Raw genomic sequence first — 16913 nt, 5'->3', positions numbered from 1 at the left:
TTTAAAGGGGTAGTATATATTTTTCAGGAACATAGTAATACTTTACAGCACAATCAAGTAACTACGTTGCCTTCAGTTGTTATAAAAATGCTCTTGCATAGCACATGATTTAAAAGAAATTAGATTTGGTTATTTAACGTCTTTAAACGGGGTTTCTGTCTCTTTAAAAACTCCTGTTCTTTATGAAACTTTAGGAAGTCATCGCAACATGGCTCCTCTATTGACCCTTTAACAAAGTTTTTGCCACCATTTCACTGAGAAATATCTCTACAACGAGCTCAGTAGTTGCACAGTTCCACCAGCTGCATGCTAATAGCTGCTGGCTAGTCTGAAGGTCCGGAGTTGGAAAGGATTTCTCTGTGAGGCAAAAGCTCAGAAACTTGTAAAATGCAGCTCTGAAGAGGAGCCAGGTCCAACCAGGATTTGCGAGGCTGAATGGTTGCCATGGCGATTAAAGGATTTCTCAAACATGCATGAAAGAATCAAAGCAACACTCCAGGTGTGTTGTTGAGGGAATAACATTATAACATGATGAAAAAGGTCAATTTTACATAATACTGCCCCTTTAAACAAGAGGATGTCCCTGATCTACAGTTGTTACCTCAGGAGTGAGCTTGGCAATGGAGGTGAAGAGCATCGACACAATCTAAGAAGAAAAACAACCATTACTCCATTTTTAAAAATGATCTATTGCTGATTAAAAGAAACTGCTACCACACAGGTGACCTAAACAACAAAAGCCTACGTGTTCAGCCAGGCGGTTGTTATAGCGACAGAGGCTGAAGATGAGGTTGCAGGTCTGTCTGATGTTGATGCCGTCTCTGATGTGCTGGAACAGGAAGGGGAAGCCTTTTCCTCCGGTTAGAGCCGCCATGTCGCTCTGGGAAAGAGTCAGATGTCTGGATGGACAAAGGAGAGAGAGACGTGATTTATTTTGATTGATCTATTTTGAACAGATTAATATTCGCTCCATCGTATCTGCAAAAGGTAGTCGGACCTCTCTGACCGAGATTGCTCCACAAGCAAAGCGATGAGCGCGATCATCTTCTCCAGAGCAGCTGGACGATATTTCTCCTCTGCTAAAGACAAGATGTCCTCCTCTTCATCCTCCTCCTCTGCCTCTTCCTCTGACAGCACCTCAACCTGAGGCTGAGCAGGAACAAAGCTCAGTTTGATCCCATTATAATTACCTGCTGGTTGTGCAGTTTTTACCTCAAACAGAAGTAGTTATCTGTGTGTAAACTTACATTTTCTGGACCTTTGGTTCCCATGTAAAAGTGCACCATGATGGAAATAGCTTGTAGTGACAACAGGAACTGACTCTGTTCAACACGGGGAAAAACAGAAACAGAAATTTAGCTTTCAGATCTGAAAAATATTGACAACAGCAGCTATGGAAGACTTTCATCGGGTAAAACACCTGCTGTCCTGCTTCTTTTAAACTGCTTTTACAGGATAGCATAGGACTGAGGCAATTAAACGTGATAAATCGATAATTGAAATAATTGTAATTTAGTAAGTGATTAACTGATAACTGAAGCATACAGACTCTAAAAAAAGGTCAATTGCTGAAAAACAACATTTTAAGAGCAGTAATTAAGCCAAAACTGTACAAAAAATATGTAACTTTTGTATGTAAGTTTGGTTTCACCGAGTTGTTTTTATAAAAAAATATTTGTCTGCAATTAAGTTCTACCAAAATCGATACAAATTGCATAGGTTAGCATTTTTTGCTTTCTAATTGGTTTATCCCAAAAATAATCAACAGGTCAGTCTACAATGTATTGATAAGTCAGTTTTTCATATGTTGACGTTCGTTTGGTTTTAGCTGCTGATGGATTCTTTGTGACAAATGATCAAGCGTAAGCTAAAGGAATGCAATGTTTTAGCCCATAAAATGTTTATTTTTTATTTAAGGAATTTAATTACTTGTTTACTTGCATCATTTAGTGAATTTATAATATTATATGAAAAGTTGAAATGAAAAATCTGCAGAGTGTGACTATTAATACAATTAATTTACTGTCAGAATAATTAATTAGTAAAATAATCATTGCAGCCCCAGGATAATAATAAAAAATTGGTTTTACACCCATGTTTTCTGACCCAGCTCCACAGGGACCCACTACTCCTGCATGCTTCAGGTATTTTCCCGGCTGAATAAATTCAGCTGAATTGTCTCCCCAGCAGGTCACCAGAGAGTTTGATTAAAAAATAAATAAATTCATCCATTGATTCAGAGCCGTTGTGTTGAGGCAGAGAAAACGTTTACTCGTTTGTGGGCTGAGTGCCAGAATAAATATGAAACGAACCTCTTCCTCCCCCATCTTGGCAAACTCGTAGAGAAAGGCGAAGTACTCGGTCAGGTGTTTGCTGTGTGGCTTGACGCCGTGCTCCATGATGGACAAAAGGGTCTTGACGAATCGAGTGACACAGGATCGACTCCCGATGTCTTCCACGGGGCCGTCCATGTCATCGGAGCTGAATGTACACAAAAGAAAAGAGAGGGGTGCACTGAAAGTTACGCACAACAAAACTGATCAATACAAAAATACTTTGGGAAACTAATGAGAAACATAAACGGCTGAGTGTAAAGTATTTTTCACACGTTAAGGATGCATTCACACCAGCACTGTTTAGTCTGCTTTAATCAAACTAGAAAGCCCGGTTTGTTTGGGGAGATGTGAATGCACAAATTAACTCCAATGCAAACTAAAAATGTGAAGTCCAGTTCGCTTACAAAACTGCTGAAGTGAACAAAAGCAGGAAGCAGGGTATAGTGTGGGGCATTCTGGGTAAATACATCCAAATCTAATGCGCCTGTCTAGCGGTAGAAGGAGAAATAACTCGGGTTTTTTTTACCAAAGACGAAAAAGAAATTCTACAACCACTAAAATCTGATGCCTCTCGATCTTAGTTTACATTTCATGAAGAAATGTAAACTAAGATGGCATTTCCTTCAGTGTTTCCTGGTGCAGCGCCAGAGGAAAAGGTTTTTCAAAGGTTTTCAAAGGTTTTTCAAAGCATCAACTGAAAATGTAACAAATGTTGCAATTTTGGTCCCCAATCCAATCGAATCTACCAAACTCAGGTGTGAAAACAAAACACAAACTGTGTGTATGAACTTTACATCTTTACTGGAAAAGTAAACAACAGCTGCAGAATCTACAGTGGAAAAGGATCAGTCTGCTGAGACGTACCCGTCCTCCATTCCAGGCTGCAGGTAGAGGTGAGCATGAACTGGCCGCAGCCTCTGGATGACATGAATGCACAACCTCTGGAACATCTGGAAGACAAAGTTTGGGAATTTTTTACAAATTTTAGAACCAGATGGCACTGTCTAGGTATTCTAAGCTGTTTGCTAAGCAGATGTTTTTATATTTTTTTTATTAAACTTTTATTCAACCAGATAAAAAACCCACTAAGATGAAGACCTGTGAAATTCAGACATTCAGTTGAATGCATTTCTATTCTTGCACACCTGTCTGACGATCTGATTGGGGCATTTTATGAGGATCTGCATCGGCCACCAGTTATCGTCCGCCATCCGATCCAAAAACCACTGAAACACAGGAAGGAAAAAAAGCAACTGAACATGTAGGAACAATATTTGATCATGTAAAACGAGTTGCATGACTCGTATATAATAGTTAATTATTTAACTATAATTGTGCACAGTTATAGTTAAATATTGTAAACAAGAAAAGCCCCAAAGGGCAATTAATGTTACAGTAAGTAAAAACTAGGTGACATACAAAGTTGTAAAAATGAGGGATTTATGAAATCAGTGCATATAAAAAACAAACATTACAGACTAGCAAAAAGAGGTATTGATCAGTAAGCAAAAAGAACAAAAAACAAAAACAAAAAGTAAAACATCAAAAAAGTGAGAGAAAAATAAAATAAAATGGATCAACTTAAGGCTAAGACAAAACACAGAACCTAACCAAATGGTGTCACAACAAAAATTATATTACTTAATATATGTAGGGTAGGATAATTTCTTGACAATTATTTATATTTTTTGTTCCGCGTTTTCTAATATTCCTTGTTTTAATTAATCTAGGGTCACACAGATAATTTAGGTAGAAATGGAAATGAGAAAAAGATTAAGCCAGAATAAATAAGTAAATAACTTAAGATGAAGGTTAACAGGCCAGCAGAAAATCGGGTTAAAGCTCAAACCTCGCAGGCTGCCTGGTTGTTGTTGAACTGCTTGGTTAGAAGTTCAATCCACTGCAGCATGGTGGGCTGGATAATAAGGAAGAATAGTAGTCAACTTATTCTGTATCACTAAGCAATTATACTGAATATTCATCCACACTGTGGCATACGTTACCTTCTCCTTAGAGTGAATGAAGGTCTCAAGAACAAAAGATGTGCTGAGCTGCAAAAGAAAGAACATAAATAAAAGCTATTTTAAAAATATATATATACAATTTTTGATGCCATCTGACGTTTTGTATAAAATTTTACTTTAGTCCATGAATTGAAAAGAAGATGAACAGTTTCTAACCTTTGCAGTCATGAGTGAGACGGCTTTAGGGTCTGGTAAGGTGCTGGGGATGCTGCTGCACAGCTGCCACATGAATCTGTCACACAGCGGGAAATTATAAAACAGTGAAGCAAAAGGTAATGCAATAAAAGTGACAAGACTCACCCAAAATATGTGTGCTCAAAGATGTTTTTGTCCTGCAGAAACTGCATGTTGTCATGCCAAATCCACTGAAAGCGTCGCAGAGAAATGTGAGTGAGTGATGCTCATCATAAATGTGAGTTAAAATTTCAAACTTAATGGGGAAAATAAATAACTGGCTACCTCGAGTAGGTCAGGAGAGACATCAAAACTGAAATCTTTTCCGTTTTCTTCCTCCAGCTCCACTCGCTTGTAGAACAGCATATAGGCACTGTGTGTCTGCACATAAGATTAACACATAAATGCTGTTAGATCAGTTACATACAGAAAAAAAAATCCAAACAGGAAATAAATTCTTACCTTCTCAAAGGAGAAGTCCATAAACTTGTCGGTGACAGAGTCGTAGGTTTTCGTCTGATGGGTAAATAACAGAATATATCAACTGTGTCGGCGGGAAGCAGTAATTTAGTTTGTAAAGCAGCTGCATCTCGTACCGTCATCTCTCCTCCGAAGCACTCGGAGGCCAGCTGGGCGGAGTCGAAGGGTTTCACCTCTGCATCGTTAAACAGATACCTGCAGGTTTTCACACAGAGTCAGAGATGGATGTAAAACCTGGAAATCCTCATCAGGATCAGGGATGCACTGATCCACTTTATTCACTTCTGATACCGATATTTGAGGTTTTGCATCAGCACATACAGATCCGATACATAAACATAAATTAATTTACTTAAAAATATTTTCTTGTTTCTTTTCTTTTTTAAAACCCAGATAACTAAAGAAATAAATGTGCTGAATTACAATTTTGTTTGCCAACTCTGCAGCAGTAGATACACCACATACTTGGTCATGTAAAAACAAAACTTTATTTTGATTAGTCAGTAAAACAGCCAAAAGAAATAATAAACTAAAACTGACAAAAGCAATAGATAAACTTCATCAAACCTTTCTTCAAACTGTTCAGAAAGTTTGTCATTACTCAAAGCATAACACTGCAAAAACTCTAAATATTACCAAGTATTTTTGGTCTAATTTCAAGTGCAAATATCTTTGTACGATCGGAATAACAAAACTAACTTACAAGTAACTTTTCAGCAAGAAACAGGAATTTGTTTAAAGTACATAATTCCTTAATATTGATGAAAAAGCTACTAGTTCCATTGGCAGATTATTTCATGTTAAAAGTTAAATAACCTGCCAATAGGGCAAGTACTGTTTTTATCAATATTAAGGAATTATTTACATAAAACAAGCGCCTATTTCTTGCGAGAAAGTTACTTTTAAGTTAGTTTTTTTTTATTTCAAGTATACTGAGATATTTTATCTAGAAACTAGACCAAAATTACTTGGTAAGATTTTGTGTTTTTGCAGTAAAAACATAGAATTACACTGAATAGATCTGCCCTTAAGGATCATCGTTCCCCAATCTAGAATTGTTTTTAAATATCGTACTGATACAGATATAAATATCGGATCGGTGCGTCTCTAAAAGCTGCAGAGCGCTACATTAATGCGCATGTCGACCCTCACCACTTGTTGTTCTTGTAGGCGTGGGGGTTGACGATGTCTCTGATGAAGCTGTAGTAATGGCCGCCGTCCGCCGTGCCTGTGTGCACGGTGACACCAATGAGGTCGTACTCGTAGCTCTCCGTAACACTCTGCTCCCGCTCTTCCCGAAAACCTGAGACACAAATCGAAGTGCATCCATAACAGAAATCTGCAGAAAATGTCCAAAGAGTTTTTTTAAACTTCAACAACAGGAAATGTTTCTCCAAAATGTTTGCTATTGTAATCTAAACTGCAATCTTTTCGACAAACTAACATTGTTGGAGGTTAGGTAAAGAGTGAGAGTTACAGTTAGAGTACTTTAATTTTAAAACGTTTAAGTAGACTACATGATAAAAACGTTTAAATAGTGCTAAATTTAAAGAGGATGCTAGTTACATCATCTATGATTGTCTCAAAAAAGGAGGATTGGAAATAGATTTATGTGAAGAAAATGGAGCTGAAAATTAAAAGGGGTTTATGAGGTAAAAGTAGCTGAAGATTATGAGAAAACAAAACATCTGCATCCTTATAGAGTTTAGAGACAAACAGAAAAGAAATCTGTTGCTTGGAAACTCAAAAACTTTCATTAAGGCAGTTTTATATTGTTCTCCTTAATTAGGTTTGGCTCATAATAATAATATATATATTTTTTTTTATAATACTCTTTTCATCTTGGGATCACAATGGGCTAAAAACAAAACAAGCAATTACAATAAATGAGGTTAAAATAAAAGTAGATTTGTATATTATTTAATTTATTTACTATTTTAATACCTTGAACATAATTTTAGCTGTTTTGTAAACTGTTAAAATTTGTAAAAAGACAAAATATCTTGATAAGGGAGAGATGAGACTGGAACATTTAAAGGCAGAAGAAGACACAAAGTCAGGAACAAGTTTCATTTTTTTAACATCAGAAAATGGTTAAACATTACATAACTATATTTTAAAGTCTACAACACAAATTGTTTTTCTATATAGACATTTGAAAACAGGAAAAGTAAAAGATGAGTTTATCATAATTCAGGTAGGAAAAGGTTAAAACAAAAACACAGATTGGTATGTTGAGCATTTTGGTACGAACCCTCTTTGCGCTCTCCTTTGCCCATGAGGAAGTCCTCCGTGTAGGGAGTCATGTTGAGGCGCAGTGGGAAGGAGAAGTGTGTGTTCACCTTCTCCTTCATCATGGTCACCATGTTGAAGGTGTACCTCATGGTGTTGAAGCTCAGGATGCGCGGCAGTTTCTTGAAGCAAGCTCTGAGGGACCAAAGATGGATCGCGGTGAGACGACAGTCGCTTATCTCTTTTTCCAGGAAGTGCTTGAATTCTTAATCACCTTTTCTCTGCGCGGACCTTCTTGCCGCACTGTGAGCAGGTGTACATGTTGTCGCCTTCCAGCGTGTCCTTGATGGTCACCTCGTCCAGAGACTCCTAATTAAAAACCGAGAGCAGAGAATTGGAAAATGACGGCAGTTCTTGGAAGTTAGAAACCCTGAGCAGAATCCAAAGCTTACGTAGATGTTCTTCATATCTGCCACTTGACATCTGACTGTGTAAAACTCCTCGGCAGTCTGACTGACGTGGTCACAATCCTGCAAGAAAAACAGAATAATTTACAGCGTCTTCCACCATCTTGTGTTTAGCTGAAGCTTTAAAAGTTAACCTCTGAAGTTTTGTTTGTAGAAATGCACAGATTTGATATTAATATTTGTATCGGTCCCGATATTGGGAAAAACATTAGAATGGGTATTGGTGATACCCACATTAGATTGGGAATCTATTCTACCCAATCTTAGTAGATCTGTTCAGTCTAGTTCTATGCTTTGTTATGCTTTATTACTTATTTTACATTATATCTAGAATTCCTAGTTGCACTGTCTGAACCACTTGAAAGAAGGCTTGGTGCAGCTTATTTCTAGATATTTGACCAAAGAAGTCAACCTATTGTTTTCATCAGTTTCAGAGTTTGTTGTTGTTTATTGTACATTGGCCGTTATTTTCCTAATTGCCCTGACTGACCAAATTAAAGTTTTTTGTTTTTTTTTACAAAGTTGCCTTTTTACATGTTTGACCAAGCCTGTGAAGCTATTGGAGTATTTAACTGCTATACTTGTGCAGAGTTAGAAAATACATTTGTAATTCAATACATCCAAGTCTATGTTTAAAAAAAAAATTTTTTTAAGTCAAATCAACACTTTTTCAGGACCGTATCAACCAATACTCAACCGCAAATATCTGCATTGAAAGTGAAATAAGTGATCAGTGCATATTAAAATAGCTCAATTCTCACCCAAAAGAGCAAATTGAAAAGCAATTTCATGAAAGAGATGCAGTATTGGTCGTTGTTTGTGCCACTTTTACAGTGATAACGGTCAAAACAGCGTAAAGAACTGCACAGGCCCGTATCGCTCAGTGGAAACAAAGCATTATTATGTTTTAATGCTCCATGAATTCTCAAACCAGAGGTCTAAGAACAGACTGATCCTGGAGAGAAAACCAATGTCTCATTCTTCAGGGTATTAATTGGCTTTTACTCAATAACTCCAAACAAAAGTATTTATTAGCTGGGAAATAATGAGGCATCTTGCAATGTTTCCAAATGCAAAAGACATAAGGGAGTTTAACAAATATTCCAATGATATTTTTAAGTTAAATGCCACATATATTCTCCGTTTTCTCTGCAAAAGCAACTTCACCACTAACCATTATTAATATGGAAACATGACATTAAAGCACTGCTTCAAATCACCTTATAAAAGAGTCTATTTAAAACAAGTAAAAACAAAATGCTTAAAATAAGGTTGCTCACTCACCAGAGAAACAACATTGTTGGTGATGACGCCTCCAAACAGAGTCTTTACCGTGTTTTTCTGTAGAACAACATAATTAATGGCAATAACTTAATATAGAGTCATGGTGTCTTTGCCTAATTTTGTCTTAAATATTCCTTATTTTCTTCATTTCACGTCACAGAACCATTCTTTAGAAAGACTGTATTTGTATTTGAGGACACGGCAGAGTGCTTACCAGCTCCTGGGACATTTCCTCGATCTTGGTGATGAGGTCGGTGAAGAACTCCGTCATGTCTTTCTGCTCGCCGGTGTTCAGAGGCTGTTTGTCCATCGTATACGTTTTACAGAAAGGTCGAGGGTTGTACGCCTTCCTCTCACTCTCCTGAACACACAGACAGATAAACACCAACAACATGGAGGTTAACTGCACCTGTGACGCAATTAAATGCAAATTTGTGTTGCTTATCATTTAAAATAAAATATGTTCAAGTTTGTGGTTGTGACGTGAAAAAAATGTGATAAAGTTGCATATGGAAAGCTTACCATTAGATAGGTGAACATCTTTTGCAGCTCCAGCAGCGTCGTTTTGTGTTTGATTTCTTCAGAGTACTGCAAAACATACACACATATAAAAACAATAAATACAATAAACTTGCACAAGGTTATTAATTTAAATCTTAAATTAAATTGTAAATGTTTGACAGTAAAAGATACAAGCACCTTTCCAGCATCACACTTTGGATATAAAAACAATATAAAAGAACCATCAAAAAGAGTTTAAATTCACTATGTGATATTTATTGTAGATATTAATATTGTTTTGTGATAATACTTTAACATTCTACCGCAGGGATAAGGTACGCTAAATGATAACAAAATTTTATGTTTTGAAATGTCCCACTAATACACACACCATATACTGACCAACAGGTTTGAGAACAAAACACTTATTTAACAAAAATCTCTCTATTTCAATACCTTGTAACATATAAAATATAAGCCAACATTTATTCCTCAAGTCACTGAGACATTAGGAATAATAAATATTCAACACATTAAAACAATCACAACAAATCTTGTTAGGGTAAATTTCGTTCCAGCTCAAATTAAATACTTAAACACAAAATACAAAGAAATCTGTAAAAATGTTCTCACTTTTGGCATTTAGCAAATAGAAATAATTTTGGTAATTCTAACCAACTTGAAATAAGAAAAGTTTAGTCTGATTTAACTTCAGAGAAAAAAAAAGGTCTTTATTGGTTGAATGAAAATATCTGGTTTCAACTGTAAATAACATTTGAATATCAAAGACTTTGTATGGAAATCAAGCCCTTTCCCAGCCTTGAGAACACTTAACAGAAATTCAAGCATTTTTAAGGATTTCAAGCCACCGTAGGAACCCATTTAAATGTTCCTGAGCAGCTCCAGGTGCTGCAGCTACTGACCTTTGCTGTGAAGACGGCTTGACGGGCCTCAGGGATCATGTACAGCTGCTGGATGGTGGACGCCATGTAGCAGGTTGCGCCGAGGTTCGTCAGCCCAACGAAGCGGCACTCGGCCCGGACATCGTCGTGGGGCCAGTAGTCCCACTTATACGGGGCGTGAGAAGCTGGAAGGAAACAACGGAAACAACAAATCACTGTGTGGAACTTTATTTACTCTGCAAGAACGCAATTCAGACACTGAAAGGCCTTTTTCACTGATGCGGTTCAGGGCCCGCTCCGGTTCCTGGGCGTGTTTTCGAACCAGTGTTAAATCTTTCTACAGAGAAGAAAGTAAAAAAAAAAAAGAGGGACACAGTGCAAATTGTGGTTCAAGTCGGGCAACGCAGGTTTTACTGCGTAAACCGTGACGTCATCACCTGTAGGATGGTCGACTGAACAAAGGCACAACAAACAAGCATGGCAGCTTGATAGGAAAAATATAACATAAAAGTTAAAAAGATTTAAAAATTTAAAAGATATAAGAAGTAAGATAAAAGATATATCTCAACTTTTCTTAGAAATAAGATATAAGACAAAAGATAAAAGACAAAATATATAAGATGCAATATCCGTTATAAAATAAGATACAATAAGATCAGGTGCTCTTATCTTAAGCTTTATCAAGGGTTGAGATTTGGGCTGGTTTCTTTATTGGGTTTTACATTGTCTAGGCTGGAAACTGTCAGACCTGCCAACCCTGCTGGGAGGTGATGATAGAGAGCGAAATGGAGCTACAACCTCATCATTTAAAAAAAGATGCAGCTCGCATGACCACATAAAAACGTCAAACTAGCGTTCTGAAATGTATCTGCTCTGGAACCCTTTTTCAAAAATTATCATTTCTAATGTCCCAAGTTGCTAAATCCATTTGGAAGCACAGACTAAAAAACCAAAACAACTTTAACGGATACGACTGAAATCATCTCAGCGTTGTTGGGACTCATGGCAGAGAGAGGAAGCAGATATTCTTACACTGCATGTGCTGCGACATGACCCAGTTGTGGAGCAGCCGGTAGTTCTCCACCGAGCCCTTCACCATCTCAACCAGCAGGTCGTAGGCGGCCGCCCGTGCAGAGTGGGACTTGCACTTGGGCTGAGCCCGGTCGGCCAGGCTGGGCAGGAGGAAGAGGAGGTTGTAGACGTCCCGCAGAAACTCCTGTCCCTCGCGGGAGAACTTGAACGGCGGCTTGTGCTTGAGGACGCTGGTGGCGAGACGCAGGAGGCCCGTCAACCCGTCGTCCTCGATGTTCCCGTCCTGCTGGTCCAGGATCTCCCGGCTGGGTGAGAAAAGGAAAACCAAGCCCAATCAGTTTGCTTTGCAGTTCCACCAAAAGTCAACACATCACTCAGTATATGCAGAGAAATATCAGTAACACTTTATTTGAAGGGGTGTGCATAAGACTGACATGACTCTGTAATAAATATAAAGGATTCTTCATGAATGTTTCACTGTTTTCATGAAGAGTTATTTGGTAAATAATGACACTTTTAATGCAATGTTGACTTTTTTAATGCAAGTTTTAATGCAACTTTACATAAAAATGTCATTATTTACAAAATAATGCTAATTATTTGACAAAATATAATCATTATAATGGCAAATAATGATATTATTTGACAATAATTATTGTAAAATAATGCTAATTTGACAATTAGTATTATCAAAAACACAAAATCTTATCAGATATTTTTGGTCTAGTTTCTAGTGCAAATATCTTAGTTCATTTGAATTAAGAGAAAACTAACTTAAAAGTAACTTCCTGGAAAATATAGATGCTTTTTAAATATTGATGAAAAAGTACTTGTTCTATTTGCAGGTAAATTAACAAAATATGGAAAATGTCTTCTTATAAGTTAAGTACTTTTTCATCAACATTAAGGAATTGTTTAATTAAAACAAGCCTCTAGAACTTACTAAAAGTTACTTGTAAGACAGTAAGCTTCAAATAAGACAAAACTAAGATGTTTGTAGTAGAAACTAAATCAAAAATACTTGGTAAGATTTTGTGTTTTTGAAGTGACGTCATTATTAACACTTCATAACAAGAGTCAAACATTCATGAAGATTCCTTCATGTTTATGACCGTGTCATGTCAGTCTTATGCACACCCCTTCAAATAAAGCGTTACTGAATCATCCATCTGCAGCTGTCCGACCTCCTGATGCAGTCGGCGAGGTGCCGGGCGAGAGCGTCGAGGTCCAGCAGCGTGGTCTGCATCGTGCCGGTCAGCGACAGAGAAGGAGAGACCTTCTGTGAGTTCAAACAGACCAATACTAGCAGCAGCTCAAAGCAACACCAGGAAGATGAAACCATGTCTCAACAAACTGTGTAAGAACATGAGGACAGTGCTCTGATGTTCCCACCTGGCTGGCATCTTTAACGTGGATGTTGTCGATGAGTTTGCAGAGGAGCCAGAAGTATTCCTTACAGCCGGTCCGCAACAGAGGCTCCTCCTCGTAATCCTCCACCTGCAGATACAAACTGTGAGTAAAGCTCACAAAAATCCAAAACTTTGTTACTAACCTGTAAACATAAAAAAAAACAAAATTGCAATTACAGTGTCCCCATTAAATTAGGAATAGTTATTTAATGGAAAATTGTTTCCAATAGTTTTGTGAAATACATTCATTTTGATAAAGCCAAAAATCACCTCATTCTACCGCAAAACGTTTTTTCAAAATTGGTGCGTTTCTGTACATTTTTCTAATTCCAATTTGCGCGATTTTTAGGCCAATGGAAACATGACTATTGACTCCTCTGCTTCTGATATGAATGAATAAGGACAGCTCACAACACGCAGGCTAAAAAGAAATATTTTGAACACAATTTGCATATACTTCCTAAAACTGGCAAAAATCTGTATCAGCAGGTCAGACTTTTAAAAAGCAGAGAACTGAAATAGATCATAGATCTCTTATTAGGTGCATCACCAATTTTGTTGGACAATAAATACTCAGAGAAGTTATTGCAATAAAATTGTTGTTTTGAGACAATTTTCAGGCAATATAAAAATAACAGGATAATAATGCAAGAAGACATTCTCAAAGATCAATAAACTTGAATTTTTAACAAACACTTAACATTGGAACTGGAAGCCATTTTAAAAATCCAAAGCAAATAAAAATAAAATCAAAAACAACAAATAAAATTAATCCTCAACTCTCTGTTCTTCAAAAAACAGAGCTGGTTGATACCAAAGCACCAGAATGAAGACTTTTGTCTTTGGTAGAAAGAGTGAAAGACACGAGAAAAACAAACACGCAAATTGAAACTATCAAGCTTGTTTGTATTTATCGGGGATTAATTGATTTATTGCTTATTGTGACAGGCTTATCTCTAATTGGCGAGTCTTTAGTTCTAATTACCAATCTTCTCCATCTTTGCTCACGAAGTTGTGTCCCAGTTTTTCTGGCATTTACCCCATCAAGGGGACAATGTCTCAAAGAAACCGACTGGATTTTGTTTAGCAAAGCTCAAATTGAGTCAAGTTATCGTCCCAGAGGACTACCAACACAGAGTGTAGCTTGCAAGCTCCTTTTTTTGGACCAACATCTCCAGGTGTTTGTGTGTGGTAGACTCACCCGTAGTGGTTTGAGAGCCTGAGCATCAGGCAGGAATTTGAGCAGCGTGGAGGCGGCAAGAAGCAGAAAGGATCGGTTGATGGACTCGCCACCCTCCAAACCAGACAGAGAGAGCTTGTAGAGACCGTTACACGCCTCGTGCCTCACGGCCGGCTAAAAACACAACAAGAAACAAAAGAAAAACAATAAATCAACTTTAAATTTAAAGCACACTTTATCTTGTTGCTTAACAGTGTTCTAGCAGGCTTGTGCTCTGCTATAAGAAACAAAAACTATAAATATGTCCATAAGCACTTAAAAAGTGTTTAAAAAAATAATAATCCAGGAGAAATTGGGATGGATTGAAGGTGTTGGAATTATGTAATTATGTATGTAATCATGTAATGAATTCATACATGGCTGTATGAGCGGCGCCCATACAGCCATGATTGACAGCGCTAAGACCCGCCTCCTCTGATTTGTTGAGTTACCTTGACTCACAGTGACAGTTTCAACAAATACGTAAAAATATATTTTTTATTAAAGTTGCATACTGCAGCTTTAACCCTCTGAGGCCTAAGTCTCAAATCTCCGCCTGGATATTTTTGCTTATTTTAATTATACAAAGTTCTTTAAATGTCCTGTGAGTAAATAATTTCGCCTATTTCTCCATAACAACAGGAACTTTTAATATCTAGCAAGTTATTTACAGTTTACAGTATTTTAAGAGTGTTTCATCACGTTAAAATGAAAAACATGCTTCTTCCAAGAGCAGGTGTGAAATTACCGTAATAACCCGATATGGGCTGGAAAGCGCAACGTCTCTCCTTTCAGAAAATGTTGGAATTGTTCAGATTGCGCAAAACTAATGTAGTTACGGTACCGCAAAGTTGGCTTGTAAAAATGTGTCGTTGCGAAGTTAATCACTTAACTTAGTGATTAACTTATCAAAGAGTGTCTGTTAGACATCAATAAAGTGGTGCTACTTGGAGCCTTGCTCCAACTGTCGGTATGTGAAGGTCATCTTGAGGAGTGAGAGCAGGATGTTCTGCTCTGAGGAACACTACTCACATGACATTATTCTTGTTGTCATGAGATTTAATCAAACTCTCAAAGACAAAAGATTCAGTTCTTATTTAACCGTAACAAGCGGCTCACCTCAGGTACCAGCAGGGTGAGCTTCTTCAGCCAATCGTGAAGGTGGTCGCTGTCGGCCAGACTGGACTTCACAGTAGATGAGCAGTGAGCCCAGCTCACCAGCAGCCACATCGAGTAGTGAGTCACTGCATCAACAAAAACCACAGCGTCAGGATAAAAACAATTAGATTTGTTTTCACTCCTACTCATCAGGACTTCTTAAGGTTTACATCTTTGTTGTTTGGAGCTAAGAGGCATCAACTCTTACCTTCATGCCGCGACCTGTGGTCAGACTGAGCTTTTAGGACTCTGAAGCAAAAACAGAACATGTAATTTATTATTCATCTGATTAAAAAACTTAGAGGGGCAGTATTATGTATTTTATAGAACTATCAAGTAACCATGTTATCTTGAGTTGTTATAAAAATGCTATATGTCAAATATAACTTAAAAGAAAATTTGATTTTGTAATTTAATGTCTTGAAATGGGGCCTGTGTATCTTTAAAATCTCATCTTTCTGAAACTCTGCCTTCAGGAAGTCATCACAAGGGTCCTGTATTAACCGTTTAACAATGTTTTTGTCAGTGTGGCACTGAGAAGTAGCTCCTATAATGAGCTCAGCAGATGTGCAGTTTTACCAGCTGTTTGCTACTTGCTGCTGGCTAGTCTGAAGGAGCTGAGTGGAGAAGTCCACTCAGCTGGGCTGCTCTGTAAAACGGAAGTTCGGAAACCGCAGCTCTGAGGAGGAGCTAGGTCCATACAGATGTTTTGCACAGCTGAATTGTTGCCATGGTGATTAAAGGATTTCTCAAATACGCATGAAAGAATTAATTCAACCCTCTGGGTATATTTTTGATGAGGGAATAACAATATAGCATGATATTAAACTAAACAAAAATGTCATTTTCACATAATTATCTCCCCTTAAAATTGACTCATTGAACCATTTCTTGAGCTGCTGCTCACCTGTGTGCGAGGTTGTCGTAGGTGTAGGCCACATTGATGAGCCGCTGAATCAGGTTGGTGCCCTGAACGAGGCTGAGGAAGACCTGAGAGGAGAGGAATGATCAGGTGAGCGATTCAGAAAGTCTCCTCATCAACCATCAGCTGACGGGAGCATGTACCTCTGTAAGGCGCGGGATGTGCAGGCCTTTTCCATGCTCCACAGTGGATTTGCGGGACTTTCCAGGCCACGCCCGTTTGCGTTGGCTCTCGGCAAGGCCAGACCAGGAAAAGACGTCGTGGTATGCCAGGTCCAGGTCTGCGGGGTCGACTGCGAACTGGCAGATGAGCTTCAGCAGGCAGGCGAGGCAGTCCAGCTGCCACTGCAGGCAAAACGAGTGGACATCATGAGGAAAACACACAGAGAAAACAAGTCCAGCTCATTAATCCTCAAAAATCTGAAATAAATGACAAAAGTTTTAAAAGAATTTCTGAGCCCATCGTTCCTGATTTCTTTTTCAGGCCGCTCGTCTTGAATTTGTTTGTTCAGTTAGTAAAACTCGGATGAATCTGGGTTTTTCCACACAATCCAAATCTCTTTCTTCTTTTCAACTGATTTTTTTTTTATCAGAAAGTAGGACCTGTGTTAGCTGCATATGCTCTTAGACATGTCATGTGACTTGTAAACTCCAGGTGTAAAGCAGAGGTCTGCAGAGTCAAAACATTTGCCATTAAAAATTAGGACATACAAAGCAAAAAAACAAAAAAAGGAGAAAGTATTTTTTCTGTGAATATTGCACATGGTTAACTTT

The 16913-nt window shown here is 37.8% G+C and overlaps 1 protein-coding gene across 2 annotated transcripts in view; it reads right to left on the bottom strand.

Annotated features, from left to right (window-relative positions):
* usp34 (ubiquitin specific peptidase 34) overlaps nucleotides 1-16913 on the bottom strand; it is a 79795-nt gene that overhangs the window by 24063 nt on the left and 38819 nt on the right. The window contains exons 33-62 of one of the 2 annotated variants that reach the window (XM_023333322.1): nucleotides 16284-16484; nucleotides 16126-16208; nucleotides 15427-15467; nucleotides 15180-15304; nucleotides 14043-14195; nucleotides 12825-12929; nucleotides 12617-12711; nucleotides 11433-11737; nucleotides 10422-10585; nucleotides 9520-9585; nucleotides 9212-9358; nucleotides 8998-9054; nucleotides 7699-7776; nucleotides 7521-7615; nucleotides 7269-7441; nucleotides 6167-6317; nucleotides 5131-5209; nucleotides 4997-5050; nucleotides 4820-4915; nucleotides 4661-4725; nucleotides 4517-4592; nucleotides 4340-4387; nucleotides 4186-4251; nucleotides 3482-3562; nucleotides 3201-3286; nucleotides 2313-2481; nucleotides 1248-1322; nucleotides 998-1149; nucleotides 746-899; nucleotides 602-646 (exon numbers count right to left, since the gene is read on the bottom strand). In XM_023333322.1, the coding sequence (XP_023189090.1) occupies nucleotides 602-646; nucleotides 746-899; nucleotides 998-1149; nucleotides 1248-1322; nucleotides 2313-2481; nucleotides 3201-3286; nucleotides 3482-3562; nucleotides 4186-4251; nucleotides 4340-4387; nucleotides 4517-4592; nucleotides 4661-4725; nucleotides 4820-4915; nucleotides 4997-5050; nucleotides 5131-5209; nucleotides 6167-6317; nucleotides 7269-7441; nucleotides 7521-7615; nucleotides 7699-7776; nucleotides 8998-9054; nucleotides 9212-9358; nucleotides 9520-9585; nucleotides 10422-10585; nucleotides 11433-11737; nucleotides 12617-12711; nucleotides 12825-12929; nucleotides 14043-14195; nucleotides 15180-15304; nucleotides 15427-15467; nucleotides 16126-16208; nucleotides 16284-16484 (3285 nt within the window). The remainder of the gene's footprint in view (nucleotides 1-601; nucleotides 647-745; nucleotides 900-997; nucleotides 1150-1247; nucleotides 1323-2312; nucleotides 2482-3200; nucleotides 3287-3481; nucleotides 3563-4185; nucleotides 4252-4339; nucleotides 4388-4516; nucleotides 4593-4660; nucleotides 4726-4819; nucleotides 4916-4996; nucleotides 5051-5130; nucleotides 5210-6166; nucleotides 6318-7268; nucleotides 7442-7520; nucleotides 7616-7698; nucleotides 7777-8997; nucleotides 9055-9211; nucleotides 9359-9519; nucleotides 9586-10421; nucleotides 10586-11432; nucleotides 11738-12616; nucleotides 12712-12824; nucleotides 12930-14042; nucleotides 14196-15179; nucleotides 15305-15426; nucleotides 15468-16125; nucleotides 16209-16283; nucleotides 16485-16913) is intronic. The other variant, XM_023333323.1, reaches the window with a different exon arrangement.

Source organism: Xiphophorus maculatus, chromosome 5, assembly GCF_002775205.1.
Source record: "Xiphophorus maculatus strain JP 163 A chromosome 5, X_maculatus-5.0-male, whole genome shotgun sequence".
Taxonomy (NCBI): Eukaryota; Metazoa; Chordata; class Actinopteri; order Cyprinodontiformes; family Poeciliidae; genus Xiphophorus; species Xiphophorus maculatus.
This window is presented reverse-complemented; position numbering and strand designations above follow the sequence as displayed.